Genomic DNA, 27,952 nt, shown 5'->3' with positions numbered 1-27,952 from the left:
CCGGAACGTGAGTGGTGCTCCAATATTCTTCTATGTTGTTTTCCTCTTGTCCAAAAAATGTGCAGCTCAGGCTAGCATTAACAGTAGATCAGACTAGCATTAGCCGTAGCTCAGACTAGCATTAGAAGTTTCTCAGGCTAACATTAGCAGTACCTCTGGCTAGCATTAGCAGTAGCTTGGTTTAGTGCTGTTCTGCAGTTAACATTGTCAAGATAATTTTGACAACATATAAGGGGGTTGTGACATGCTAATTTAAGGTGGTATGTCTGTTTATGAAGTGTTATACTAGCTTTTCTCAGAATGGGATGTTTCTCCATGGTCATTACAACACTACTAATTTACATAGGAAAACATGTTGGTACTTTAGACGTCCAGGCTACCTTAATTCAACAACAAGGTAAATGTCCAAAGGATGTTCATCCAAAACTTCCTGGATGATAATAAACAGATGCTCTACCACTCCCTCCACATTTCCTCACATGAGACCTTGGACCTTACTCCTTGGACCTGCTTGCAGAAGGTTGTGCTGTTACATCTGAGAAGATGAGAATTGCAGCTGAACTGAGAGAAAGTTCATGGACTCACTTACACTGACACACACATGCATGCATGCATGCTCTCACATGACAGACATGCACACACTCCCAGTTTTTCAACATACATCCCTGAAACTCTCCCCCAAATTCCTGGGCAGCAGAAGTTGAAGGCTAGGCTAATGAATAGCTGCTAGTCTCCCTCTGATGCATGGGAATACCAGCCCTTCCGGTTCAGGTGCAACAACGTAAATGCAATATGACGGTTTCACTTGACAACTTTTGTGCTTCTTGTATTTCTAAAACATCAAACAGTTCTGGAATGTAGCAATGTTATCTTTTTGAGCTACTTGTTGTAGTAATTTCCACTTTACATTGCCTCTCTGTCACATCATTAACCCTTGTGGTAAGAAGCAAAGTTAAATTTAGGCTTTCTTACATGAGAAGAGCGATGGTTTTGTCTTCATATGTTGGCAAAAATGTGAGTTTATAATCAGTAGAACCAAGTTTTTTCACAACTGTGAAGCTGCAAAGCAGCACTGGTGGCATCCCGCTACACTCATCGTTTCATGATTAGAATAGATCTGTAATTTTTAACCGTCTCATGAAATTGAAATTGGAGGCAGAAAAAATCTGAGGCAAAAACCCTAAATGGTCCAATGATGCCAAGGTGCTTTAGCACTAAATTTGCACTCTGAAACTAAAATGTTTGCCCTTCATTTGTAAACGGCTTCAAATTAAACAAGTTCATTTGCACTTAATGAGTTTTCGACTTATGTTGAATGTAATGCAACTCATTTGGTGCAAGTACTTTTATGTCGTGGAATGTGCCGTCGGCGTCGCTATGGCAACTCAACTCTGTCTCCTATCCCAGCCTGGGCGGGACTGCGGGAAGGCCGCTGAAACGTTCCAGGGTCACTGCAACCCTCAATGCTCCTCCCCCTATCCACACTGAGGTGACATGTGCTGCTTCATCGTGGCTGCAGGAGCTGAAGTAGGGATAGTCCCAACCCACCACCCCACCTAGTGGACACTTATGTGGTGTTGTCTGAAGTCTGTTGCATATATGTTTGAGGTGTTTTGTTGCAGAGCAAAGCTGCCCTCCCAGTGAAGGGTAACTCTGAAGTGCCCTTTTTCCCCCTCCACCTGAACCAATCCTCATGTAACCCTCTTATCTCTATTAAGGTAGTGCGACTCAGGGTTGCGAATGACCACAGTCACCAGTTCTTGTCATGTGTCTTGCCCATGTATGTCTGATCTCTGAATTGTGTGTACTGAAACTCTAATTTCCCTCTGGGATTAAAAAAGTATCTTAGACTTTGACTTTAAATATATTTTCTAACATTCCTGTGTGGCAATGTGAGGAAATGTGGCATAAACGTTGGAAATGGGTTTCTACTTGGCATTTTTCTGATATTGTCATTGACCAAAGTAAACTGCATCACCCAAAGAAATAAACAAGTCAGGCTAAAGCATGCATGGTTAGCTTCATGGAGACTAAACCAAAATAAAAGGCTGAAACCAGAAAGGATGAACTGGAACAAATGATTGAGAACTCTGAGTCCAAACACTAACGTAAGAATGACTACATGCAGGATTTCTCAGCAGCAGGTTGTCTCTCAAACCGGCCTGGCCATGATGTGATTTATCAGAGAGAGCAACCTTCTTTCTGGTACTGCGTATGACGGTTGAACGGACCTCCAGTCCCTGAAAAGGCACATTCTCCTCGGCATTCCCCTCGTTTCTCTCAGCCTCCTGTTTTTAGTTCAGCTTGTAACAAAAGGAACAGATAATCTGTCCTCAGGCGGGCAGCTTTCCCATTTCTTCTTCTCTTTGTAGCTTTAGTCCTTTTCTTTTCATTCCTTTCAAATCATAATTGTAACAATTCTGCCAAAGCATCTGGACAACAAAGCCAGCGTGTCACTTTAACATCAATAAAGAGTTATCGTATTATGTCATCGTGTTATACTTGTGTAATTACAACACAAAGATCCACGAAAAAAGACTATTTACGGTTCTGAACAGCACTGTTTATGCAAACAGGAATGTGCCTGGAAAGCGGTGTGGACAGACAGAGGGCGCTTGTCTTTCTGAGCGTAACTGGAAGCCAGCGGAGTCCTCTTGTAAGGGCAGATGGTGGTAGAAGTAAAAGGGCAGCAGAATTAACACTCACAACATGTTTCTCCTGCTCGGCTCGCTAAAGCAAAGCAGAAAGCCTGAGAGTGATGAGGCAACAAGAATCAACAGGGGAGCTTATAGGAAACATGTCATCACTGCCACTGTCATGTGTGACTCAGAGGCTGATAGCATTCACTTCACATAAAAACTTCTGATGTCTCCTGGTGACATCCTCTCTGTTTTCCTCCAGCCTCTATTTTTCCCTTTCCTGCTGTAACAAAAGAGCAGCGAGCGTGACCTCATGCAACGCTCCTATCTTTGCTCCTCTGTTCAAACACATCCCTTCATCTCATCCCCGACTTGGCTTTTATTGCTGAGTCCTGCCGTTATCCCTGGCTTGATCCGACTACCTCTCCCGCGCTGTTGTGTCACTCCCGGTTGCAGATATGTTGAAGCACCCAAGCAGGAGTACTTGCACAGATGAACTCTGGATCAAGTTGTGCAAAAAGGAAATGCATAAATGCACAGATTTACCCGTTCAAAAATGAGGAAGGAAAATGGGGCAAGATGGAGCACGAACACACTCGCTCGTTTGTGAACCCACACAGACGAGCAGCCTGCTCTCACACCAGGACGCAAACAAGTCAGCACACAGGTTTAGGACACATACAGAGACACCCGGCAATATGGTAAGGACAGTATACACACACAGCAGGGTCTCTCACACACAAACAAGCACACTAAAATAATCCACACAACTCATACACACGTGCATTAAGCCTTTAGAGCATTCACACACTTAAAAGAACACTGCTACAGACAAAAATAAAAAATAAACACACACACACAATAACTTAAAAACCCACATCTCTGCATTCCTTCTGAACAATCTTCCTGCCACAAACCGCCCTACACAAGTATATGTGTCCAAACCTCAAGATGTGCAACAACACTGACCAACACACTATTTTCTTACCTCAGGTTGCACAAATGGAGACAAAAATAATAACAAAAACAATAAATCATCCAGGATGCACTTCTCACCTTCCACTTCTTCCTTGCCTTTGTACCAGCGCAGCCTGGCGGGGGGCTTGCTGCCTGTGCTGGTGCAGGTCAGGGTGACTGTTTCTCCATCTCGCACTGGAGTTTCAAACCCAGAGATCTGAGGTTTGTCGGGCACTCCTAGAGAAACATAAAGCAGCATAAACAGCCAGAAAGTAAGAAAGACTGGCAGGGGAAACGTTTGTGCTGCAGGGCTCACCTTGTAGCGAGAAGCAGCAATAAATGAAGGCTAGTGGCTAAGCCTCTGACATCTACTGTATATGCTGGCTGAGTTGTGGTGTATTGAATTGGCTGAAGTAGGAATAAACAAGAAAATGTGATACAGCTACTATTATTTATTATTAATATTGTAAATGATAATTCTGATTTGAATGATACCCTTATTATTTACTTTCTATTATTTACTATCAGATTAATGTATGCGTTTAATTACTTATTTTATCTCTTACACATGAAGGATTTTATCACGTTCCAGAAGAATAATTTATAATAAATTATTTTTACTGTTAAATCACCAAAGGTTCATTATAAATGTATTTTATTACTGAAATGAATTATTATTCTGTGGTTAATAATTATTTATGATAATCAGTCATGTTTAATCATGACAAGTGTATTATTTGCATCCTCAGACATAGTCTCCATGTTGAATGGTAACCTTGCACTCACATAACCTTTGTCACATGACAACCCAGAACTTTTGGTCTCTGAGAGGGCGTGTTCCGAGGTATGTTAAGTCCCACCCTCTAACATGTCAAAATCTAATTCGTTAGAATAAGATTACCGGCCGTCTCTTAAAACTAACTCCTCAGGTCAAGTTCAGTTCTTGAGATCACCAAATTCTCTCCGTGGCAACAAGAGTCCAGAGGATCGAGTCGAAACCTCTACTAAAGCTTTTCTGTCACGCCGATAGAATTGCTTCAACAGAAACACCATCTGCAGCACAAGCTGACGCAAAACTCCTTCAGAGTTATTGATTTTTGAGACGCAACCAGTTTCATCAGTCGTTGTGACCCAGAGACATCTCAGGACAGATGTGGTCGCACTACGGTTCTTCTACCCACCTCGTGCTTGGGGGTCATCATCTCCTCCTGACATCTCAGATCCAGAAGGGGGTCTCCTAACTGGGTGAGGTAGACACTTCCGACAGATTGCATCTGAATGCCTTTTATTAAGAAATAATTTAGCTTAACTGCAAACCAAATTCTTTCACCCAGAACACGTTTTTCTCTCTCTACAATAAAACCTTCTGAGACTTACATTCACACATCCAAACGCACACACTTCATGTTTAGTTTCATCCAGATACAGATTGCTTTAATACCAGGCTTTAATGCCAAAGCCTTTTATAAATTGTCATTTATGATTTGTCTTTTAAATTGTCATCTTTAAATTGTTAGTAATAAATTCTTAAATTTTTAAACCTGACTCTTCTTAGACATAAGACACAGAGTGGTGTATATTGATCATTGAACGAGCAAAGATCTCTTTAGATCTTCTGAATTAATAATTAAACTTTTGCTATTAATTTAAATCTCATAAATTAAATATTAATCTTTTGATTAAATATAGACCAAGCCAATTGGTGTATGAACTTCTATCAATTATATAAATGTCCTAATTGCCAATTTGTTAGATCTTTGTCAGAGTTTAACAAAGCTGAATAGCAACAGCGTTAAATTCTAGTTATGTAGATTAAACAACACTACACAGGAAAGGCAGTGATGAGAGGTAAAATAATCTCATTCTCATCACATAAGAAAAAAACAGAAAACAAACGTATTCAGGAGTTAGAAGAAATTATTAAGTCTTTAGAGGCATCCACAGAAGAAGAGTTACTGAGCAATTACGTAAAGCTAAATTAGAACTTCATGGAATTATTGACAAAAAAGACACAATTTTTAGCACAAAAACTATGAATAGAAAACTTTGAACAAAGTAATAATTCGGGTAAATTTTTAGCTAACCAGTTAAAAGTAAATAAAGAGAAAACTACCATATCTGCTGTTAAAGACTCAACCGGGAATATAGTTTATGGTCCTGAAAAAATAAACAACACTTTCAGAGACTTTTACCAAACTTTGTACTCACCACAGATAAACCCATCAGATAATAAGATCAATGAGTTCCTTGACAGAATAACACTTCCTAAATTATCAGACAGCCAAGCTACAGTCCTGGACTCGCCACTAACATCAGCTGAGCTCCAGGAAGCTCTTAAATCCATGCCTAATAGGAAGGCTCCAGGTCCAGATGGGTTCCCAGCAGAATTCTACAAAGAATTCTGGATCATTCTTGCTTCAAAATTCTTCAGAATGGTGAGGGAAATCGAAGAGAGCGACCGATTACAGCCAAACATGAATTTAGCCGATATTAGTCTTTTGTTAAAACCAGGCGAAGACCCTGTATTTCTTACTAGCTATCGCCCAATTTCTCTTATTAATGTGGATTTCTAAATAATTTGTAAAGCCCTGATAAAAAGATTAGAGAAGGTAACCCCCTTCATAATACACCCTGACCAAACTGGTTTCATTAAGGGTAGACTGCCATCAACAAACTCACGTAGATTACTTAATTTGATAGATTTTTCTTGCAGCAGAACCATAGAAACTAGTATATTATCTCTAGATGCAGAAAAGGTGTTTAATAGAGTTAACTGGAAGTTCTTATTTGCAACTTTACATAAATTTGGTTTTGGGAACTTCTTCATAAACAGACTTCAAACATTATACAGTTCACCAACAGCACGTGTCAGGACGAACAACCAAATATCAGCTAGCTTCTGTCTTCAGAGGGGGACCAGGCAGGGATGCCCACTCTCCCCCTCACTGTTTGCTATCTTTATCGAACCACTAGCAGCAGCAATTAGGCAAACAACAGATATTAAAGGGATAAAGTGTAAGAAAATGGACCATAAGATCAGTCTTCATGCAGATGATGTTTTACTCTTTCTCCAGAATTCTCAATCCTCTCTCTCCCAAGCAATAGAACTGATAAACTCTTTTTCAAGAGTTTCAGATTACTCTATAAACTGGTTAAAATCCACAGTTCTACCAATTAATTTCTCATTTGTCAATTTGCTTAATACACAATTGGAGTCAGGGAATATCACATACCTGGGAATTAATATCTCTCCCAAGTTAGCAGATCTAACCAAACTAAACTACATCCTACTTTTAAGGAAAGTGGAAGATGATCTTGCAAGATGGAAATCCTTACCAATATCACTCATGGGGAGGGCTGCTACAATTAAAATGATGGTCTTACCCAGAATAAATTACTTATTTTCAATTATCCCAAACAAACCACCAGCTGACTGGTTTAGATCTCTGGACTCCTCAATTACTAAATTCCTTTGGCAGGATAAACCTCCACGAATTAGATTCAAAACACTCCAGAAGACCAAAGATAGAGGACTGGATCTACCTAACTTTTATCATTATTTCTTAGTCAACAGGCTGCAATATATACCAAGATGGTTCCAAGATAACCCACTAGATGAATCCTGGTTAGATATAGAACGACACTTTGCAATACGATAGAGCTTTCAGACTTACCATTTATTAGCTCAAGCATAAGAAAACATGAAGGCTTCAAAAGTATTAATATCAGCACCTCTCTGGCAGCATGGTGGGAGTATCTAAAAATGACAGAGTCTTCACTAATTCCATGCAGACACACACCTATCTGGAATAATCCTGGTATTTTGCAAAATAACAAAATGATTAACCTTACGGACTGGGAAAGTAAAGGAATCTTATACCTGGAACACATATATGAAGGATTGGACTTCATCCCATTTAAAAGAATAGTCTCCCAATTTGGAATAGATAAGAAAAGCTTTTTAGAATATCACCAAATTAAATCTGTAGTTAAACAAAAATGTAAACTCAATAAAGTAGAATTAAAAACAACACCAAGGGTATTTGACTTCTATAATCTCAAACCCCCCAAACTACTGTCTAAAGTATATAAGACACTTTCCAAAATAGACGATAGTATAGCAATCCCTATTGAAAAATGGGAGGTGGATCTACTGTATCAGTCAGCCATGACCAGAACTTCTGGTCCCAAACTTGTTTAAAAACTTTAAAAATGATCAGACACCCCAATTTACAATTATTTCAGTACAAAATTCTACACAGAGTACACTATACAGGTCATCAGATGTTCAAGATGGGGTTTGTGTCGTCTGACACCTGTACACACTGCACAAACAACATTCCTGACAATTACATTCACGCACTGTGGTCCTGTCCACCTGTCCAGGAATTTTGGGGTAGAGTATGTGAAGACCTGTCAAAGTGTCTGAAATGTCATATCCCAACTTCCCCCTCTCTTTGTTTGCTGGGAAACCTGGACGATGTACCGATTGAAACGTCTTTGGTTCACGTGGTTCTGACAGCCATATGCATCGCTAAGAAAACTATCCTCATGAATTGGAAATATAGAGATACTCTTTGCATTAACCAGTATAGAAATATTTTGTTAGATCATATTGCACTTGATACAGCCTCTGCTTCCACTTTAAGTCAATCTCTTTGGGCTCCTTTGATTGGTTCCATCACATAGCGATGATGGGGGGTCATTGATATTGTCCTGCGGGATGATGTGGTTGATGGGTTGGAGGGTCTGAGTTTGGAGTATCCGGACGTTCACTGAGAGTGGGTTCACTGGGGCTGTCTGGAGCTGGGGGGATGCTACCCCTCTCTGGAAGTGCTTGGGTTGCCTCGGGGTGGGGGTGGGGGGGGTGGGGGGGGACTACAGGCGGTTGTGAGTGGGGCCCCTTGGGGGTCTTGGCAGTGGCCATGAGTTGCTGCCTAGCAGCTGCATTGCCCCTGAGTGGGTCTGGGTGGGGGCCTGGGGGCTCGGGGTGTGGGGGTGGCCGGCCCCGTGTGGGGATCTGGGTGGGGCCTTGGGGGTCGGGTCCTGATATGTATGCTGCTGGGAAGAAGGCGAGAACATGCGGCAGTGCCTGGCCCAGGCTCAGGGGCCTTGGGTAGACCTTGGCTCCTCTGCTGTCCCATCACGGGGAGGGGGATGTCCAGGAGGGGGAGGACCCATCCTTACCTGGATGTCCTGTGTCTTACATATTCTGGAATCTGTGCAAATGCAGGGATGGGAGTAGATATTCTGCTGGGGTGGGGCTGCGTTCGTTCCCTCGGACTCCGTGGAGCTCTGCGATGCTGCTGCTTTGGGCTCTAGCGAGATGGGCTGGGGTCTCCATGCCCTGGGTGGCATTTTGACAACGGAGGTGCCTATTGGGGCCAGTGGGGGGAGCTGGCTCCCTAGAAGGCTTAGGCAAACCAGCCATTCTGCCCCATCCCCACACATTTTTCTCCTCCTGCTCCCTCACATCATCACACAAACATGCACATAGGACCTTGGGGAGTGGACAAGTCAGGGGATGCGGGTATGGACCCCATTTCCACATTCCTGTGGCAGCCTGCCCCCCAAATTTATTTGCACATTAAACACTTCTACCAACGACATTCCACGCAAACACACTTAGGGCCTTGGGAGTGAGCACATTCAACGGGATTTGGCAAGGGGATCTTCAGCCTCATCCCAAGTGCCGGTGTCCACTTCCAATTTTAAACTGCACTTAGACATAGAGGGCTGTGGGGGAAAGTGGGGTGGTGTGGTGGCATCAGCGGGCATAGGCCAGATGATGCCTGCACTGCCCGCTCACCACAGTCACGAATACACCTAATCAACATGCACTAACACTATATTGGAGCAAGTGGAGGGAGACTAGGGGTCATAGCACACCTCTGTTGTCGCTTGGCTTCCCAGGGCTGGAGGCTAGGAGGGGGATCTGGCCGTCTGGTTGGAGTCCGGGGCTGTGGGTCGCTTTGCTCGGCATTGGGCGGGGGGCCTGCTTATCAGCACCCCAGCAGAAAGGGTCGAACTCTGGAACCCGGTGATGGTCGTACCCTTGTGCAGCAGTATAGGGACCAGAGTGAAAAGGGTGTGTATGGGGAGCATGAGTGGGTGTCTGGAGTGCATTTTTGTAAGTCTTAGGTTGTATGTGCATGTGTTAGCATGCACATACACGGGAGGGAGTGTGTGGCTGTGTTTGTGTATGACTGTATATGTCAGGTGGGGACTTTGACTCCTCCCCTCTCCCAGGACTTCTTTTGCAGCTATACATCTTCGCCTCCCCTCCCCCTGCCACACTAGGTGTGGAGTGTGGTGCCTTGGTCTGCCTGAGTGTTTGCGGCTCCCAGGTCAGGGGGTTTAAGATTTTTGGCGTTGATTGATTGATTGATTGATTGATTGCCATGATTGTTCTTGGTGGCTGCTTGGTGGGATCTGAGTCCTTGGGTTCTGTTGGGTCCCCGACGGGGCTGGTCGCCCCTGGGTCCCGGGTCGCTGGGTTCCGGGCTCGGCCGGGTTGGGGGTGTGAGGCTGCAGGCAGGCCTGTGGGCTTGCCGCTGATATCTCCCGGGACTCTGCCGGCTGCTGGTTGTGGCCCCCAGGGGCAATCCTCTGCGCCTCTGGAGGGGGGCAGGGGCTTTTCTGGTTGCAATCTCCCTGGGGTCCCTGCGCTCTGGGGCAGCTCCTGGATCTCTGACACTTGGAGCTCCTTCCATCTCCTATGCATCTTTGGGGGGGCAGGTCTGTGGCCCCTCACACTCTCTATTGGATGCTGAATTACAAGCATTCAAAAAAACAATAACAATAAAGTTTTAAGTATCAGGCGTGACATTAAAAACAGAAGCTTTGATGCTCCACCTGAGAGTAAATCTGTAAGGCATGTCACCAGCATTCAGACATCAATTCTGTTTGCTTCACAGCCAGACAGGACATGGGGGGAAAAAAATAAAGAAAAAAAAATAAAGAAAATGTGATGGACTATCCTTTAAATCAAAGACTAGCTGGAATTTATTTGGTCTGTTCTGAAAGCTCGGATGGACACCAGCTGGGGAAAATAATGATGTGTTGCACCCAAAGCGTTCATGGTTGTGAACTGCAGAACAGATGACCTTTCGGGGTACCATACCTGCAGTTTGTGGTATTAGTGCTGATCGTGGATGGCACGCTAAAATATTTCTCTATTTTGCTAACAAGCAACCAATTAAGGCTGTACAGATAGAGGCTGTTTCCCTCTCGGAGGGAAACGCTGAAGTTAAACCTCCCAGAGAGGAAACCTGGACGCCTGGCTGGATTATTTGCATGTGGTTTATTACTTTTTCTCACCTGAAATGCCAGATATCTTTTCCAGTGCCTAAATTTGAGAAGGTTTTTGACATTTACATTTAACTTTATTGCATATATTTATTATCTATGTCTGGATATTGAATAACTTGAGTCACAACCTTAGAATAAAGATGCCTCATAGTTTACTTGCTGCTCACAGGAACTACATAAAGAAAAGGAGTTACCTTACACACAATGCCAATTAACAATAGTCCAACCAAAACCTAAGTGCTTTTTATTTCTGATTTAAGGATGTCCAACAACAAATACATTTCTGTAAAGGTAACCTCATTTATTATGAACTGATATTTTTACAAATTTTTCTTATTTTTAAATAATTTTCTTGAGCAAGTATGTCCTAAAATGACCCTTTACAGGGTTAATGAAATGTCACTCAGACCCCCACCGCCCTCTGTGGCCAGAATAGCGCACATAAAAATGAGCTGACATGTGTGGCACTGCAGTCTGCTTCCAGCACGTTTCCTCAACACATCTGATTTGTTTGATTTAGTGATGAGCCACTCAGGTAGACACTAATTACGGCCGAGGAAACATTTAAGCTGTTAGATTAAGATTGAGCGCACAGTGAGGAGATAAGTTTCAAATTTGGTTTTACCAAACGGACACTAGGGGGTGCTAAAACTGCCAAGTGTACATTTAAGCTGCACAATTTTGTTATTTGTAAGGTATTTCACCTCCTGTGCAATTCAAAAGTGTAAAAGTCACTTCTTTCTGTGAAACTATACTTCAGGGAAACTGAACTGTAATATTTTCCAAAGCAGAAACCCATATTTTTGTTACTGAAAACCAAGTGTCTCAATGCAAGCCTTTACAGAGGGGCTGCACTTGTCATTTCAATAAATCTGCTGTGGTCTCTAGTATAAATAAATGTTTTGTGAGTCGTTCTAAGCTGACAAAAGAAAGCTATGATGCTTCTGTTTCAAGATGCAGAAAACAGTAGGATATATTTATACTCGTTAGTATTCCTGTTACTCAAACATCTCGCCTCTGATTGGCTGACAGCAACACAGCTATTCCGCTGCCTCCGTTTATTCTGCAATATTGGCGTGTTTCCTTAAAAGGCAAATGGCCTGTATTTAACATAGTGCCTTCTAGAGTCCTGGAAACCCCCAAGGTGCTTTACAACACAATCAGTCCTTCACCCATTCACACCTTCACAAATAACACAAGCCTGAATGAGTTCTGCCATGTAATGAAGTTGCTAATGCTAACGGTTAGCTTCTACTAACCGAGCAATGCTCTGCTTTCTCCTGGCTGTTAAAAGTCCTAACTTGGTCCCGAGCCAAGATGGGTGAGTTCATGAATGCTAATTTGTAATGTGACGTAGATCTGTGTTGCTTTTCTGACCCAAGCTTTTCCTCGCCTATTTTCCTTCGCTGGCTAATGAAAGAAATAGGGGTAGTAGACCCTTAAGTGCTAAAGAAGCAGCAAGTCAAGGGGGAGAGTTTGCTTTTAACCAGATACTCTGGCATATACTGGTTAGCGAGAAGTGACTGTAGCAAAAAATAAATCTGGTCAAAATAACGTTTGGTTTCACTACAAATGTCAGTTTTTTAGTGATGCACCAATATGAAATTTCTGGGCCGATACCGATATCCGATATTAATATCACTGTTATGGTCGATAACCGATATTTGCCGATACAGATAAACTGACATTAATGCTTCTAAAATCAGCAGATTTGGTATAGAAAGAAAATGCTTAAAGCTGAATGTATGTTATTAAGTACACACAACACACACATTTACGCTTCTGAGATGATTTCCTTCACTGTCACATGACTAAAAAAATACAAAGAGATTTATATATTTAAATATAAATAAAAACTTTCCAAATATAATGAAAATTTATAAATAACGTAAAAATACAAAGGTGCATCCGTTGGTCAGGCTGAAAAGTTTGGGAACCACTGCTCTAAGTGATACGTGAATTTCGTTTTTTAAATATATTTTATGTGCAGTTTTTTTTAGGGCTTTTATGTTTTCTGTACAGATTGGCATGCTGAAAATCATTTAATGTTTTGCATACAGCATGAGGTTTTGGTTAGTATTTGATTGGAAGAATAACAAATGACTGAATTAAATAGTGGGGCGCCTCTGTCAATGCGCCCCAGGGCAGCTGTGGCTACATCGTAGCTTATCACCATCAGTGTGTGAATGTGTGTGAATGGATGAATGATGCACTGTAGTGTAAAGCGCTTTGGAGTCCTTACTCTGAGAGGCGTTGTACAAGTGCGGATCATTTATCATTTATAGTGTTGATCAGGCTTTGTTGCCAGCATTCCATTGTATAATGGCTTCAAACACGTATATAAAAGTGTTAGTTTTTACGTAAACCGTTGGATGAAATTACACAAACTGACAGAGCTCTAGTTAAGGTGACTGCAATAGTTTGTGTGTGTGTGTGTGTGTGTGTGTGTGTGTGTGTGTGTGTGTGTGTGTGTGTGTGTGTGTGTGTGTGTGTGTGTGTGTGTGTGTGTTTGGTGGAGGGTGCATTGGAACTTTGTCCCCCCCACCCCACCCCCCACCCCCCAGTTTGAAAATCCTATCTGCGCCCCTGAGTGCATCCCTACAATTTGTGCTTACTTTTTAAATTTCATAAGGGCAAGACTGTTTGCATGTAGAGCCTGAATGAGTGAATTGATGCATGTGATTGTACTGTATATGTCTGTTACTAGGTGCTATTCATTTGTGCTGACAGCAGTCTACTATAATGTAGCTCTGGAATGAAACATTTTCTGAGTCAAACATGTTTATGAGCACCACGGACCACTTTGGCTTTTGCTGAGGAGATTCTTAGCATAACGATTTGACAGATCGCGAAATGAAATTTAACAAAAATGACCGTAAAAAACATGCAGTGGACTCTCACTGTGATAAAACCTTTAGCTGTTTTCATGATGAAGAAAAAGGTCACTCTGCAGCGCATTTCACCCTGTGACGGATTTGAAATGCTAACCAAATTTTTAATTTTTTATTAAGACTTCAAAACACGACAGAAGCTTAAAGATGCTCCCAAAAGGAAATGATAAAATCCTTCATTAACTTAACATTCCACCAGCACTTGTGGCACTCTTATTAAGTATTCCAACATTTGCAGAGAAGCCCCAAATGGCAGATGGCTGCCTACTGAGATGTTCATAGAAATGCAATTAATTCAACAAGAAGAGGACTTGTGTTATCTCTTTAAAAATGTCATTTCTACAATTCAAATAAGTCCTGTAAATGTTAATGTTTGACTGTTTTTTTCTAGATATTCTAAGATTGGTGGAACAATTGCTGGTTGCTTGATGAGGCTGAGAGAGCTAACACAAGAAATAGGTCCTATAAAAAATTCTTTAGCCAAAAAAACAAGTAAGAAAACTTTTCCTGCCAAACCCAAATGTTATGATGCATCCTCCCAACCCAAGTGTGTTCTTCCACATTCAGTTAAAACAGGACATATTTTCCCCTAATTACCATATTAGCTTGGAGCGTGAGCTAAAGTGAAAACAACAAAACCACGGCTAAGGAACCTACATATGAATTCTGCCAAATATCGCAGTATCCACTTCGTCTTGGCCGTCGCGGCTGAAGGCAAGAGCAGAAAACTTTCTAAACTTGCCGTGCTCCATCTGGAGTCATTGTAGGCAGCACTCTTCTCCAAGTGCTGGCAGGGTTTACTGTCATTCTGCTTTTTAAATAAAGAACATTCGGTCCGCCAACTACTGCAAACTGCCATCTTGTGCATTAGGGCAGAAAAGAGTGAGTGATAAAAAATGTTGGACAGGAAGTTAGAGGTGGATGTATATGAGAGCAAATCATTAATGTAATGTCAGCTAGGAATGAAATACATTTGTTTAATTGACAAAATGTTTTGCCGGCAACAACAATGTTTAGTTTATAAGGGTTGACAGATGGACGAGGGGATGAATAATGCAATTATTCAATAAAAATAAAGCCAAAAGCCTGTTTTTTTCCCCTGTAAGCCTTTCTCGAAGGAACACAATATGCCTTTGCACCATTTCTCTGACCTAAAAGATACCCACATCACAGCTGAGCTTCAGACGGCAGGTTTTGGAGATATTTGGACATCTTGACTTAGATTCAATAACAGCAACGCGACTCCACAAATAATACAAGTTTGAAGGAGTTCTGCCATGCGGTGAAGGTGCTAATGCTAACTGTTAGCTTCTACTAGCCAAAATGTCTGCTGCTGGTTCCCGGACTTTGGAACAACAAGAGCTTTCCCCGTTGTGAATCAAGATGGGTGAGCTCATGAATAATAAGTGACAGTGTGACATAGATCTGTCAGGATTTTCTAATCCTAGAGTTTCACTGTCTGTTTTCTATCAGACGCAAATGCAGAAGATAAATGTAGGAGACTATTTTCATCTTCAGCCTGCATGAGAAACTCAAAGTGGCTCATTATAATCAGAAAAAACATTTAAAAAAATGGATTTTCAGTCAAACACACTTTTAATACGATTTCCGAAAAATATCTGTGTGATTTTAACATCAAAGCACAAGAAAAGCCCTTCAAGAAGCTGATGATTTGTGTAATGCTGCTGATGGTCAGAACTCTTCCTGGTGCAAATGGATCTCAGCCATCAACACGGTAAATCACAACATTCTTCTCTTTGATTTGGTGTGAAAAGTAGATTTAATGGGTCCGTCCCATTTCCCATCTCCCCTTCATTTCGAAAATTCTAGAGAAAACCGTTGCATCTCAGCTCCACTCCCATCCCACCCGCAATAACCTCAATGAACAATTTCAGTCTGGCTTCCGTCCCCACCACAGCACAGAAACAGCTCTCATTAAAATCACTAATGACCTAATCATTGCTGCTGATTCTGGTTTGATTTCCATTCACATTTTCCTCGATCTGAGTGCGGCCTTCGACACCATTTCTCATTCCATCCTCCTCAATAGACTCTCTTCCTTAGGTATCACTCACACCCCCCTCCGCTGGTTTCACTCTTACCTTAGTGGCCGCACTCAGTTCATCCAGTTAAAATCCTTTTCCTCAAAACCCTCCCCAGTCAAGTCAGGCGTGCCCCAGGGCTCTGTCCTGGGGCCCCTCCTCTTCATAATCTATCTCCTCCCTCTTGGAAATATCTTCCGCAAATTTTGTATCCAGTTTCAGTGCTTCGCGGATGACAGCCAGCTCTATATTTCCAGTAAACCTAACTCCACTCTCCCACCCTCCTCCCTTGCTGTCTGCCTCTGAGAAATCAAATCTTGGTTCACCTCTAATTTCCTCAAACTCATCGGCAATAAAACTTAACTTCTTCTTGTTGGTACCAAATCCACCATCTCCAAATCTGACAGCTTTTCTTTAACTATTGACAGCGCCACAGTCTCCCCCTCCCCTCAGGTTAAGAGCCTGGGTGTCATCCTCGACAGCTCACTTTCTTTTCATGCTCACATCCATAACATAACTCGGTCAGCCTATTTTCAACCTTGATCCATGAACCGTCTCTGCCCCTCCCTTACCTCTCACACTGCTACAATTCTTGTCCACAGTCTCATAACCTCCCGTCTCGATTACTGCAATTCACTTCTTTTTGGTCTCCCATACAAACTCCTTCATAAACTTCAACTGGTCTGGAACTCAGCAGCCCAAATTATCACCAGAACCCCTTCCTTTCACCACATCACCCCGGTTCTCCAGCAGCTTCACTGGCTTCCAGTTAAATTCAGGTCCATCTGCAAGATTCTCCTCCACACCTTCAAAGCCACAACCTCTCTCCTCCGTATATTTCAGACCTTATAAGTATTACCCCCCACCCCCACCCCACCTCCATTCCCTCAGATCGTCTTTCTCCCTCCATCTTGCTGTTCCTTTTGCCCGTCTCACTACCATGGGGAGCAGAGCTTTCAGCCACTTTGCTCCCCGTCTCTGGAATTCCCCCCCCCCCCCCCCCCCCCGACATTTGAAATATTGACAGTTTCACCTTCTTCAAATCCCGACTCAAGACGCAGCTGTTCAAATCTGCCTATGACCTCTGATTTTATTAGAATTTTCTTTCTATTTTCTTTTCTTCATTGTTTTTTATTGTTATTTTAATGTATTTTACTAAATGTATTTTTCCTGTCAAGTGACCTTGGGTGTCCTGAAAGGCGCTTTTAAATAAAATGTATTATTATTATTATTATGATTATTATTATTATTATTATTAGAATGTAAAATCCAAAAGTTTCCATATCGGTTTTATTTAGTACATATACACATATTAAGCATCAAATGCTTCAGCTATTTCTCCTCTCACTCAAAATTTAAAAAAATTACAGACCCGAGGTTTGGCTTTAAAGATACTTTTGTTTGTTTGGCACATCTAGCCCCAGGGCAGCTGTGGCTACAAAGTAGCTTACCATCACTAGCAGTGTGTGAATGTGAGAGTGCATGTGAGCATCTTTGAGTGTCCTAAATGAGAGCTAAATAAGTTAGATGATTATTATTCACCTAAATTTAAGTAGATATCATATTTTGTACATTTAATGTTTAATGTCTGATAGGAGACATGGGGGATAGTTACCTAAGATGATTTAGTTATTCTTTTTTATGGGGCCACCGTATCTATTGGTATCGGTTTATATAGGTATCAGAATTTAAGAGTTAGTCTATATATTTAATATTGGTAGCAGGGTAGCGTTAATCCATAGAAACAACAATGAAAGTTTACTTTTCAAACATCTGATAGAACAGATGAGTTTTTAACCTAGATTTAAAACATTTGATAGTTGTTGCAAATCACACAAAAAGTGGTTGTGTGCTGTATAATTCCAGCTCTCCCACTAGGAAAGAAAGGTCACAGTTCCTTTTCAAATTGCTGGTTGGAAGATAGAGCAGTTCAGATGACCTTAGACTGCTTGGTGGAGAGTATGGCTTCATCAGGTCAATGATATGAGATGGCTTTCTCAGATGTAACACTTTAAAAACAAACAATAAAATGTCAGTGTGTAGTCTAAAATCACTGGTGGCCATTTCAATGTTGCCAGGATGAAGTGTGATGCACCAGCATTTCAATAAACTTTGCTTTGACTTGACAGACATGTAAAAGTGAGAGATGATTAATTGAAACTATCAACATAATAATGATCAAAGCATCTTTCTGTCATGTCCCATGTTGGGTTCTAGGAACCAGTGTCTGTGCTATCCAGATGTGACGCTCAACGCCCCCGTCTATTCACTCACCCACAATCAGCATCAAATAACTACTTACTAATAAACCACTACTACCAGACATCTTTGGTTTCTTGAAGATGTTTTGCTTAATCCGAGGAGCTTAGTAAATTCTGACTGGAATATGGGAGAGTTGAGTTTATAAACTGTAGCTCTCTGTAAATGCGTAATGAACTGAAGCTACCCCTCCTCCCCACCCCTTGATGAGTTGTTGAAGTTGTTAGGTTCTATTGAGTTAAGCCTGGTTCATGCTTCTCCGTCAGCTCCACAAGGGACAGACACGCACGGATTGACGGAAGCGTTTTGCCCTTATACTTCTCCGTCTCCTGGAGAGTGTTGCAAAGCAATTGCCCGGCAGGACAACAGAGGGCGTAGCGCTGTTCTGTGGTATCCTGTCATGTATCCGGTCCAAGATCGTGTGTTTATATTGTGTTTTTTGTGTATATAAGAGACTTTTAACACAGACATATTTGTCTCTCATTCTCCCACCGCTTCATGCGCTCCCCACCTCTAAACCCACATTTCCTGTCATTTCCGTCCACAAATAAAACGCTTGCTGCGCATCTTTTCACTCCTCCAGTCACGGGAGAATTAAACGTTCATATTTTTTAGAGTTTTTTCGCGAAATATTCTTCAAGCTTCTCCGTGTATGCTGCAAGTTATCCTCGGCTCTCTTTGCAATGGCGGCGCAGTAAACAACAGCGGCATCCTGACCAATCACAAGCTTGCGTAATCCGTCTCGTTCGATGGATGTTTAAAAAAGTGGGCTCGACTCCGTACGTACTTGCGTGCCCTACGCAAGGACGGATAATGGCGTTGCGTGTCTCCGCACTGACGCAGACGGAGAAGCATAAATAAGGCTAGAATGGTTGTTTTGATTAGATGCAGGAGGATGTGACCTGGACGGAAATAGGGAGCCTAAGTCTCCTCCCTTTCCGGTCGGCTCACGGGTCCCCAGGAGAACGAAAGTCAAGAAAATCAAGTCAACGGGGCTAAAAGAGCAATTTTCTAATCTGCTTTGCCTTATGCCCTGGAGCGCACATGTTGTACTGCAATTTAAATGAAAACTAATGATGGATGTTTCGACCATGCTTGTCACTTACTTTGAGATTTTTCAGCTTGTAAAAGTTCGTAACTAGCATGACTACAAATTAGATATCGGCACGTCGCATATGTGACGTCACCACATAATCTCCTCTCCTCTAGAGTAGCTGCTACTTACCACACAGCCAGATTTATGGTGGTTATTTTCTCCTGAATGAAGGATTTGAAGTTCGCTGAACTTACGGCTATTTTCCCTCTGTTTTTCTCTGTGTCTGGTTCGAGGACGTCACTTCTATGAAGTGCATTTGTAGTCCTGGACTTATTTTCACACAAAACTTAAAGTAACATTTCTCCCCCGTTCAAAAATAAGCACGTTCTTGGTATCAAATTATTATTTTTTTTTTAGTTTAGTTTATTTCAAACAAAGAAAACATACATAATTTTTTAAAAAGTACCACAAACAGAAAAAATACATATCATCCCTTCTGTGTTTGAAAAGGAGTAGGCTGAAGTGGAAACTTATATATCCCTACCCCTTTATACAAGTAATTTTTACTTGTTTACTAAATATAACACAAAACCTAGATTAAAACAAACAAAATGGTACAAGTCACCCAAAAAACCCACCAAATTATATGGAAAAAAACAAAAAAGAAAAAAAACATCTTTTTACAATTGATACAATTTACTTTTCCTTGGAATAAAGGACACCTACATAAATCATCTATTTTCCACTATATACTTGTTCAGAATATGCTTTTTATAATTCATTTTAAACACATTTATATTTGTACTTACTTTGATTTCTTCTTCTAAATTGTTCCATAATTTAACCCCTATTATTGTGATACACATCTGTTTTAACCCTTTGATGCATAGTGGTCACTACAGTGGACAGGTACTCAAAATTGTTATTTATTTATTTTTGCTATTAAGCACAGCTGTTGAAGACTTTATTGCATGTGAGCCCCTCCATTTGGACTTCAGTAAGTCAAGCCAACATATTTCATGCTCAGAATGCACATTGTCCACTGAGCTGGACATGTAATAAATTATTTGTAAATTAACAAAATGTTACAAAAATATTTGTTTAAATTTGTTTCATTCACACCTAAAGATGAATGAAAAAAATGTTTAAAAAAATCATGGTTGAAGATTTCATAATTCATGCCTCAAAGGGTTAATGTTGTTCTAAACTTATGTATCTTTAAGTTTAGTGTCCCTCTCAGGTTATATCCTCCTTCTCTCTCTGTGAACAGTTTCTGTATTTTATCAGGCATTAATTTATTTCTTACTTTATACATTATTTGTGCTGTTTTGTATTTAACCAAGTCCTGGAACTTCATTGTCCGCATTTTAATAAAAAGTTCATTTGTGTGATCCAAATATCCTGCATTTGTAATTAATCTGATAGCCCTTTTCTGCATTGTCGTTATTGTTTGTAAATGACTTTTGTACGTGTTTCCCCAGACCTCTACACAAGAGCTCAAATATGGCAGTAGCATCGTATTGTATAATATATAAAGTGCTTTCTGATTAAAAATATACTTAGCTTTCCCCAATATAGCAATGCCCCGTGCAAGCTTCCCCCTAACATATTTGATGTGTGGCTTCCAACAGATTCTGCTGTCTATGACCACCCCAAGAAATTTTATTTCATATACTCTCTCAATTTTTACATTATTAATTACTATATCTAATTCATTGTATATACTTTCATTACCAAACAACATAAATTTTGTTTTCTCTAAATTTAGTGACAGTTTATTTACATCAAACCATTTTTTAAATTTATTTATTTCCTGTGTGACCACATCCAGGACCTGTTGCAATTCCACACCCGAGCAAAAAACATTTGTGTCATCTGCAAACAATACAAACTTCAATACTTGTGAAACCCTACAAATGTCATTTATGTACATTATGAATAGTTTAGGTCCTAAGACTGATCCTTGAGGTACCCCACATTGTATCTCTCTTAGTCCTGATTTATGTTGATTTATTTGCACATATTGTTGTCTATTTGATAAATAACTTTTTATCCAGTCCAAAACTATACCCCTGAAACCATATTTTTCCATTTTTCTCATCAATACGTCATGGTTTACTGTATCGAAAGCTTTCTTCAGATCTAAAAACAACCCTATTGCATGCTTCTTTTTGTCAATGCATTCTGTTATTTCCTCATTAAGATCAATCAGTGCCTGGACTGTCGACCTATCATTCCTGAAGCCATACTGGCTTTCCGTCAGCAACTCACATTGATCAACAAAATTATCGAATCTTTTAACAAACAGCTTTTCTAATATTTTGGAAAATTGTGATAGTATTGACACAGGTCTATAATTTGTAAATTGATGCTTATCTCCTGTCTTGTAAATAGGAATTACCCTTGCTACTTTCATGTTATTCGGAAAAAAACCCTTTTGAAAAGAAAGATTACAAATGTGTGTTAATGGTTTTACAATGCCCTCAGTCACACATTTCCATGTTTTCATATCAATATCGTTCCAGTCTGTACTGGTTTTATTCTTCATATTTCTAACTATCTCATAAATCTCCTTCTCATCAACTGCTCTTAAAAAAACTGAATTTTTATTTCTTTCAACATACTCTGTGGCATCCGTTTGTATCTCATCAACTATTATTTTTTCCTCCAATTTACATCCTATGCTTACAAAATATTTGTTGAATTCATCCACTACTTCATTCATGTTTGTAATAATATTTTTTCTCTCTGTAAAATGTTGTGGATAGTTATTATTCCCTGTCTCTTTCCTAATTACGCCATTTAATACATTCCAGATGCCTTTTATGTTGTTTCTATTGTGCTCTAACTTTTTAATAAAATATTCACGTTTACACCTTCTCACTATATTTATGAGTTTGTTTTTATATCTTTTGTACTTTTGTTCTGCTTCTGTCGTTCTGTTTTTTATAAATTCTCTGTAAAGTGTGTTTTTTTTATTGCATGCATTTTGTAGTCCTTTTGTCATCCACGGTTTTTCTTTATACTTATTCCTCTGAATATTTTTGATAACTGGACAGTTTCTGTCAAATTGACTTTTAAATATATTAAAAAAGGAATCATATGCTTGGTCTACTTCATTTTTTTCATAAACAAGATTCCAATCTTGTTCTAATAAATCATTTTTAAGACTATTTAACCTCTGGTCTGTTTTCATTCTTTTATACATATAGTTAGTTTCTTCTGTTTCATTTTTATAATGACAGTCATAAGAAGCAAAAACCGGTAGATGGTCACTCATATCGCTTATTAATAACCCACTTTCCACCTTTTCTTCCGTTATATTAGTGAATATATTATCTATTAAAGTAGTGCAGTGTAATGTTATTCTAGTCGGTCTGGTTATCAATGGAAATAAACCTAGACTGTACATTGTATCAATAAATTCCTCTGTACTTTTGTTTTTATTTGGATTTAGCAAGTCTATATTGAAATCTCCACAAATAAACACTCCCTTCTGGTACAAATTTGTAAACATCTCATTTAAATGCGTATTTAAAAATCACGGACATCATATGTGAAATCCATGGCACATAACAAGCGGAATTAGAAAATAGCGTTTTTAGGCCCGTTGACTTGCATTCATTTTTTCGTTCTTCCTGGGACCGATGGTCCGGAAGTAGATGGGCGTGACTAAGGCTCCCTATTGTTTTGGAATTAGGTTTAGAGCTGGAGCTCATCGGATGAGAAGCAAAACATCTTAAAGAACCCAAAGAAGTCCAGTTGCGTTCATTTGAACCCTTTGGATTACCATGACCTGGATGGCTGTGAACTTAAACCAGCATACTACTACTAAATTTGAACATGCAACACTGAGGTTATAAGGTGAACGTTGAAGTGATTTGGTTTTTACTCTCTTCGACTTCCACATTATGCTGCTGTTATTTGTATTCTGTATAAGTGAAACACTAAATTTTATTGAAAATGTCAGAGGTGTGGACTCGAGTCACATGACTTGGACTTGAGTCAGACTTGAGTCATTATTTTAATGACTTCTGACGTGACTTGATAAAATCTATAAAGACTTACGACTTGACTTGGACTTGAATGCCAATGACTTGCGACTTGAATCGACTTGCATCTGTTGACTTGATGATGACTTGAGAACATTTGACATTTTATCACAAAAGTGGCCCGACACGGACAAAATTCATGAATCATTCTTCGTTCTGGATTTGATGCTGTACTGCTAAATGCAGCAGCACTTTGTTTATAATCAGTTTCAGTTGCACTTTCTGATTGTTTGAGCAAATAAATTAAGCTTCATTTCTGGAATTTATTTATAATCATTGTCATTAAATTGAAGTTGGGACAGATGACTTGATTATGACTTGAAAATTCAAAGTTAAGGACTTGGACTTGACTTGGACTTCCAGATCATTGACTTTGGACTTGGTTTTCTTTGACTTGGACTTGACTGGAAAGACTTGTGACTTACTTGTGACTTGCAAAGCAATGACTTGGTCGCACCTCTGGAAAATGATTTCAAAAATGTTATTTCGGCGCTGATTTTGATACCTGCAGCTCTTTTCAAAAGGACTACAAAAGTGGCAAAGAAATAAAACGTTTATGTAAGCAAGTGGAGCTATTAGCAGGTAAATAGGTTCATTGCAAAATGTTTAGCGACCTTAATAAAACACCATTAGCTAATGAACTTCCAAACATCTTAGAAACAGGTCTTGGAAGGTTTCCATGCTTGTTTTGTTTCGTCACTGTGAAACCAAATGCCACTAAAAAGTGCTGCAAACTGGCCAAAGTGTACATCAAGAAAATAATACAAAAACAGCCTTAATTTTTTATGTAGCAGCATCTGATGCAGTGCACCGAGTGCTGAAGCTCTGTAGCATTGATTATTAATGAAGGAATAATGCCCCGCGTATAGAAATGACCGGAGAAGCCCTGTCGAGACCCTTTTCTTTAAAAGACAAGCAAAAGCTGGGGTGGGGGGTGGGGGGGTGGGGGGTGGGGGAGGAAGGATGAATTATTCTCTGCTTAGCTCAGGACTGAGCTCAAGTGTGACACAGATTTCACACAGTCATTTAAAAGTGACCACAGTCAGCAGTTGTGTTTTGATGTGCAATTGTCTGTGCAACCGTCCACGTCAAAACACACACAAGCAAAGAGCCTTATATGTGTTCCTGGTTTTCCCACAGAGATCAGAGTGTTTTAGACATTTTACCATTCATTGTTAATGGGTCGGGTCCCTCTCAGGGGTCCTGAAATATTTATCAAACAGAATGTTGTGTCACAACCGTCAATAAGAGAAAAAAAATCAACCAACTGATAAAGAAAGTGTTTTCATCAAAATGCTGCTGCATTATCTGAAACGCAGGGGATGAATGTTGATTTGGGTTTAAAAATCAACAGAAAATGAAGGCCTTTAGCCTTGTTTTGTGTGAGAAATCCCCACCCTCCTCACAAACACAAACAGCATTTTAACATTTCATTTGGCTACTGCTCACACCGCGTCCAGGGCAGGCGTCTTTAATTCTGTTCAAATTATTTGTAGCTCTGCCAGAGTATTAAAAAAATAAAAGATGCATTCAGGGATGCTTCTACTCTTGCCCATTGGCTAAAGCTAAATTGGAGGAGCTGCCCTTTGGCTGTTCAGCTCCAGAACTGCCGTGTAAACACAAGCCACCGTGCCCCACCCCAGAAATCTAAATTCTTGCATCTCTTGTTTCCAGTAAGTGCATTTTCCAAAAGAAATGAGGCAGAAACCCTGAACTGTTTGGGATTTCATCCAAGAACTTCTTGGCTAATTACAGTGTGGTTAAATTAATAATGAAAGCATCAAGAAACTGCAATATTTTGGAATAACGTACAGAGAAAGCATGATCTCTGCTGATACAGACACTGGTTCAAAGCATAATATAAAGCTTCACCATGCTCTAAAGTGGTGGCCGTAAATGTGTAAACACTCCCCTGTGGTTGTAATGTAGCCATTAGCTGTAGCATTACAACAAAATTCATCTTGAAGTAAAACAATAAATCCAACAATGAGAAACAGAAACAACTAAGCAAATCAAAACCAATACTAGAAAGGCCGTATGAGATGGGAGTTTAAAGCCAATTAGCCAAATGTCCAATCAGTCAGTCAGCATGCTCTTGGTTGTCGTGGTAACCACCTTTTATTGCATGCAACGGGGATGCATCTCAAATAAAGTTGACTGATTGGAGCTGCTTTACCTCCACCTGAGACTCGTTTGAGGTCATGTGTGTGCACAGAGGTTAACAATAAGAACAAACATCAAACAGGTGAACTTTATACTTGGTTTGTGAAAAGGTTTGAGTTGGTTTGCTAATTTATGACAAACAAACTACACCTGGATCTGATCTGATCTGAGAAGATGCTTTTGAGTTGCATTGTAATGTAGATTTCCACACAACTCTTGGACTAAATCTCCCTCTTCCTGTGTTGGCTGCAGGTGTTCTTTGTAAATAAAAGTTTCACAAATTTTTGGAAGCCCAGCACTAAACTGCTGAGATACCAATACTTTCCCTAATGCCAACGTGCAACTCTGCCTCGCTAAGTCACCCAAACAAAAGAAACCAGCAGGGTCAAACCTAATTAGGCTCTAAAACAAGGTAGACTCGGCGGGGTAAAAAACACAGCGGGGTGCCAAGGTGATTTTGAGGCAGTTTTTCACTGTTAGACAGGTCACGTTAAACTGCTGTAACTTCATCAGCCTTCATTTTCACCACGCAGTCCGAGAGTGACTAGGAGGAAAAGCAATTAACTTTTGTAAAATCGGTATAAATAACATGACGACTGTAGAGAAAATAAGAAAGAAGGTGCCAGGAGCTTAATTTAATTCATTTCAATTTGTCACTATTTCGCAGGTACATGGAGAAATTAAGATAGACTGAAGTCAAGCTGATTTATACAAACGTCAGTCAGTCTCAAAGGGGACATGGCTGAGTGTAAACACAGGAAAAACAAGAATGGTGCTCTGAATTATGAGACTGCAGTCAGAACAAAGATAGTCTTTATGATATATATGTTTTTAATTGAAATAAAAAAGAAACCTAAGTCAAGAGGAGAGGTGGCCTGACAAGCCATCCTGTATATACATGATGACCACAACCAGGGGGGCAGATAGGATTTTCAAACTGGGGGGGACAAAGTTCCAATGTACCCTCCCCCAAACACATACACACACACACACACACACACACACACACACACACACACACACACACACACACACACACACACACACTATTGCAAGCGCCTTAACTAGAGCTCAGTCAGTTTGTGTAATTTCATCCAATGGTTTACGTTAAAACTAACACTTTTATATACGTGTTTGAAGCCATTATGCAGTGGAACACTGGCAACAAAGCTCTGCCTGATCAACACTATAAATGATAAATGATTTTTACCATCATTTCTACATCCATCACGTCCCAGAGGAGGTTAAACAAACATCAAACCCAACGTTTGGAGCTTGTAAACTCCACACACCTCGCATGCAGCACCAGCTGTCTGATGCTGCAGCAGCGTCAATCTTCCCAGCTGGATGAGTGAATTTCTTCATCAGAGTCAATATTCTTCTTCATAATCAGAGTCAGTCATTACCAGACAAAGTGATCAGTCAACAAAGACCAGACCTGCTGGCAATTATATGTTTTATCTGATATTTATGCTCTTCATGTTGCGCACATCTCCTACTCTCCCCGACTGGGAGCTTCTCAGCGGGAGGTGTTTTTCAAACTCTAAAAACTCCCAAACTTTGCTCAGCCTGAAGGTTCCACATCTCCACTATCTTCTGGTGTAAAGTAGTAACTTCATGAGGGATCATATTTGTAGACGAGACTTGTTAAAGTCAGCAGTGAGGCTTTGGTGCTTTTAACGAGTAAGTCCCAACACTGACAACAATGTACTGAATCTATAACCAACACGCATAAACAAACAGATCGGACCCGCCTACTTTCACTGTTGGTCTTTTTTAAATACGCAGAAATCGTTGCTTGCCTTTGTCGCTTCATCCTGAACCTAGCAGCAACCACTTTGGCGCCCCTGGAGTCGGTGTTTGTTTGCATCATGCCGCATTCAGTGTAATTGGAAAAAGGAGCTTCAAGCGCTTAACCTCCGATTTTGTTTTCTTTCTGGCCTTAGTTTGGGGGACGGATCGGGGTCAATCTGAGTCTGGGGGGGACAGATCCCCCCATCCCCCACCCTATCTGCGTGCCTGACCACAACCCATAGACAAAGTTTGGTCATGGGGCGGAATCTATAGTTGGCTTTCAAACTGTTTTTGCGTTCAGCTGGACAGCGCTAGAACCAATCGGATCAATGAACAACGTGAAGGGCAGTCTGCTATACCATGAAAGAATAAGCAAATACATCCTTTTTTCTAAATAAAGGACTTAAGTGCCTCTATCTGCTTATGTCTCAATGAAAAGCCCAAGTCTAAATCGTCCAAAGTTGATGCCAAAGCCGTTACAAACGCCATCTTTGTAGTTGCAGCTCTGGCGCTAAATCCTTCCAACCTCTCTGATGGAGTCACCATGGTGAGTGTGACTCACTCGTTTTGTCAACTCCATCTACTGGTAACTTGTGTATTGCAGCTTTCAGACGTGTTGCGTTAATTGCGGGGGACACGCACAAACGACTCTTCAAATGAATGTAAGGTATGTGTGGCAGCCATTGCGTACGAGTCGCTAAAACACACACACACACCTACTTCCAGACCGTGGCTCCCTGGAAATAAGAGAAATGAATGCTAGTCAACGGAGCAAAAAACGCTATTTTCTAATCCTGTTTGTTGTGTG

The 27,952-nt window shown here is 40.6% G+C and overlaps 1 protein-coding gene across 4 annotated transcripts in view; it reads right to left on the bottom strand.

Annotated features, from left to right (window-relative positions):
• cadm3 (cell adhesion molecule 3) overlaps positions 1-27,952 on the bottom strand; it is a 186,079-nt gene that overhangs the window by 46,919 nt on the left and 111,208 nt on the right. For all 4 annotated transcript variants that reach the window (XM_054743126.2, XM_015956087.3, XM_015956089.3 and 1 more), the window contains exon 5: positions 3,696-3,833. In XM_054743126.2, coding sequence (XP_054599101.1) covers positions 3,696-3,833 — 138 coding nt within the window. The remainder of the gene's footprint in view (positions 1-3,695; positions 3,834-27,952) is intronic.

This window comes from Nothobranchius furzeri, chromosome 11 (assembly GCF_043380555.1).
Source record: "Nothobranchius furzeri strain GRZ-AD chromosome 11, NfurGRZ-RIMD1, whole genome shotgun sequence".
NCBI lineage: Eukaryota > Metazoa > Chordata > Actinopteri > Cyprinodontiformes > Nothobranchiidae > Nothobranchius > Nothobranchius furzeri.
Note: the sequence above shows the minus strand (reverse complement) of the source record. Positions and strands in the feature narration are given on the sequence as shown.